Source organism: Loa loa (genome assembly GCF_000183805.2).
Source record: "Loa loa unplaced genomic scaffold supercont3.32, whole genome shotgun sequence".
NCBI lineage: Eukaryota > Metazoa > Nematoda > Chromadorea > Rhabditida > Onchocercidae > Loa > Loa loa.
In genome coordinates this window covers 339,915-340,986 of record NW_018108212.1, presented here as the reverse complement: position 1 = coordinate 340,986, position 1,072 = coordinate 339,915, and the positions used below count along the sequence as shown (strand labels likewise).

The window sequence follows — 1,072 nt, the reverse complement described above, 5'->3', positions numbered from 1 at the left end:
ATGGGTCTTACAGCTGTAGCTCTTGCTGCGAGTCAATTTTGGAATGTTTCTTTCAATAGCTACCGGTAAATGATCCAAATATATTGTGTCTGCTTGTACCTTTCATAATAGTATTCAGAATTGATATTTGATTACGTTATATCATCAAAAAGTCTTTCTCTTGTATGTGAAATTAAATATTTGAAGAGTTATGCAAAAGACAAAAAATTTTAAAGCTTCGATTTTCAATTTCAGTGTCGGTCCTTTCATTCTTCAACCGCCGAATATATTTAAAAAAGGTATATTCCAGGGAGATTGATCTACGGCTATTAAATTGGATTTATGTACTTGCTGGCCTGGTAGGCCTCTATACCTTGTCTCGGAATCATGGAATTGTTGTGGCAAAGACAGTGCACTGTGTATCGATCGCTGTTGCCATCTATTCCACAGCATTCTACTGTGTTGCGCTTTTCAGGGTAATCGATGCAATAGGATTTCTTGATGTAAAGGGTTTCCATCTTTAGGATAATTGGTCAGAAAAGGAGAAAAATGAATGAGGTTTTACAGTTCTTCTAAGTTTTAATTCTAGTGTTTAAATCTATAAAATGAGGAATATTCATTCTTTTCCATCATGCAATTTTTGCAAGTATTATTTAGATAGTGCATCTGCACAGTACACTGATGCAGGAGCAGGATAGTCCTCAAAATGAAATACAGTATGATGAAGTTAGGGAGAACTTTACGGCCAAATTGGTTATCTGTTCTCTCATGATTTTTGTACCAATCGTCGCTTGCTTAGCAGCACTCGTCGCTGCTGCACTTCTCGACCGTCTTATCGTAGTTAGCCAACCTATCTGGCCACAATTCTCGGTGAGTAGCTGCTAAATATCTTTTTATTTGCTGGATCTTTTCATAATCATTTTATCGAAGGATGAAGTACTACTCATGAATGTTGTTTTCACCTGAATTTCAAAATTCTTTGCTTCTATTCTAGGCTTTTCAAACCATTTGTTTCCTTATGTGGAAGCCGTTTCTTAATTTGTCTTTTGCTGGAAGCATACTCCTCGTAATACTTGTATTTGCTCGATGAAAA

The 1,072-nt window shown here is 36.2% G+C and overlaps 1 protein-coding gene across 1 annotated transcript in view; it reads left to right on the top strand.

Annotated features, from left to right (window-relative positions):
* The window catches only part of LOAG_16984 (hypothetical protein), a gene marked incomplete at its 5' end in the record, with an annotated part of 7,262 nt that continues 6,190 nt past the window's right edge, over positions 1-1,072 (top strand). Inside the window, 3 exons of the mRNA XM_020449639.1 lie at positions 1-65; positions 290-455; positions 637-849. Of these exons, the coding sequence (XP_020306816.1) occupies positions 1-65; positions 290-455; positions 637-849 (444 nt within the window). The remainder of the gene's footprint in view (positions 66-289; positions 456-636; positions 850-1,072) is intronic.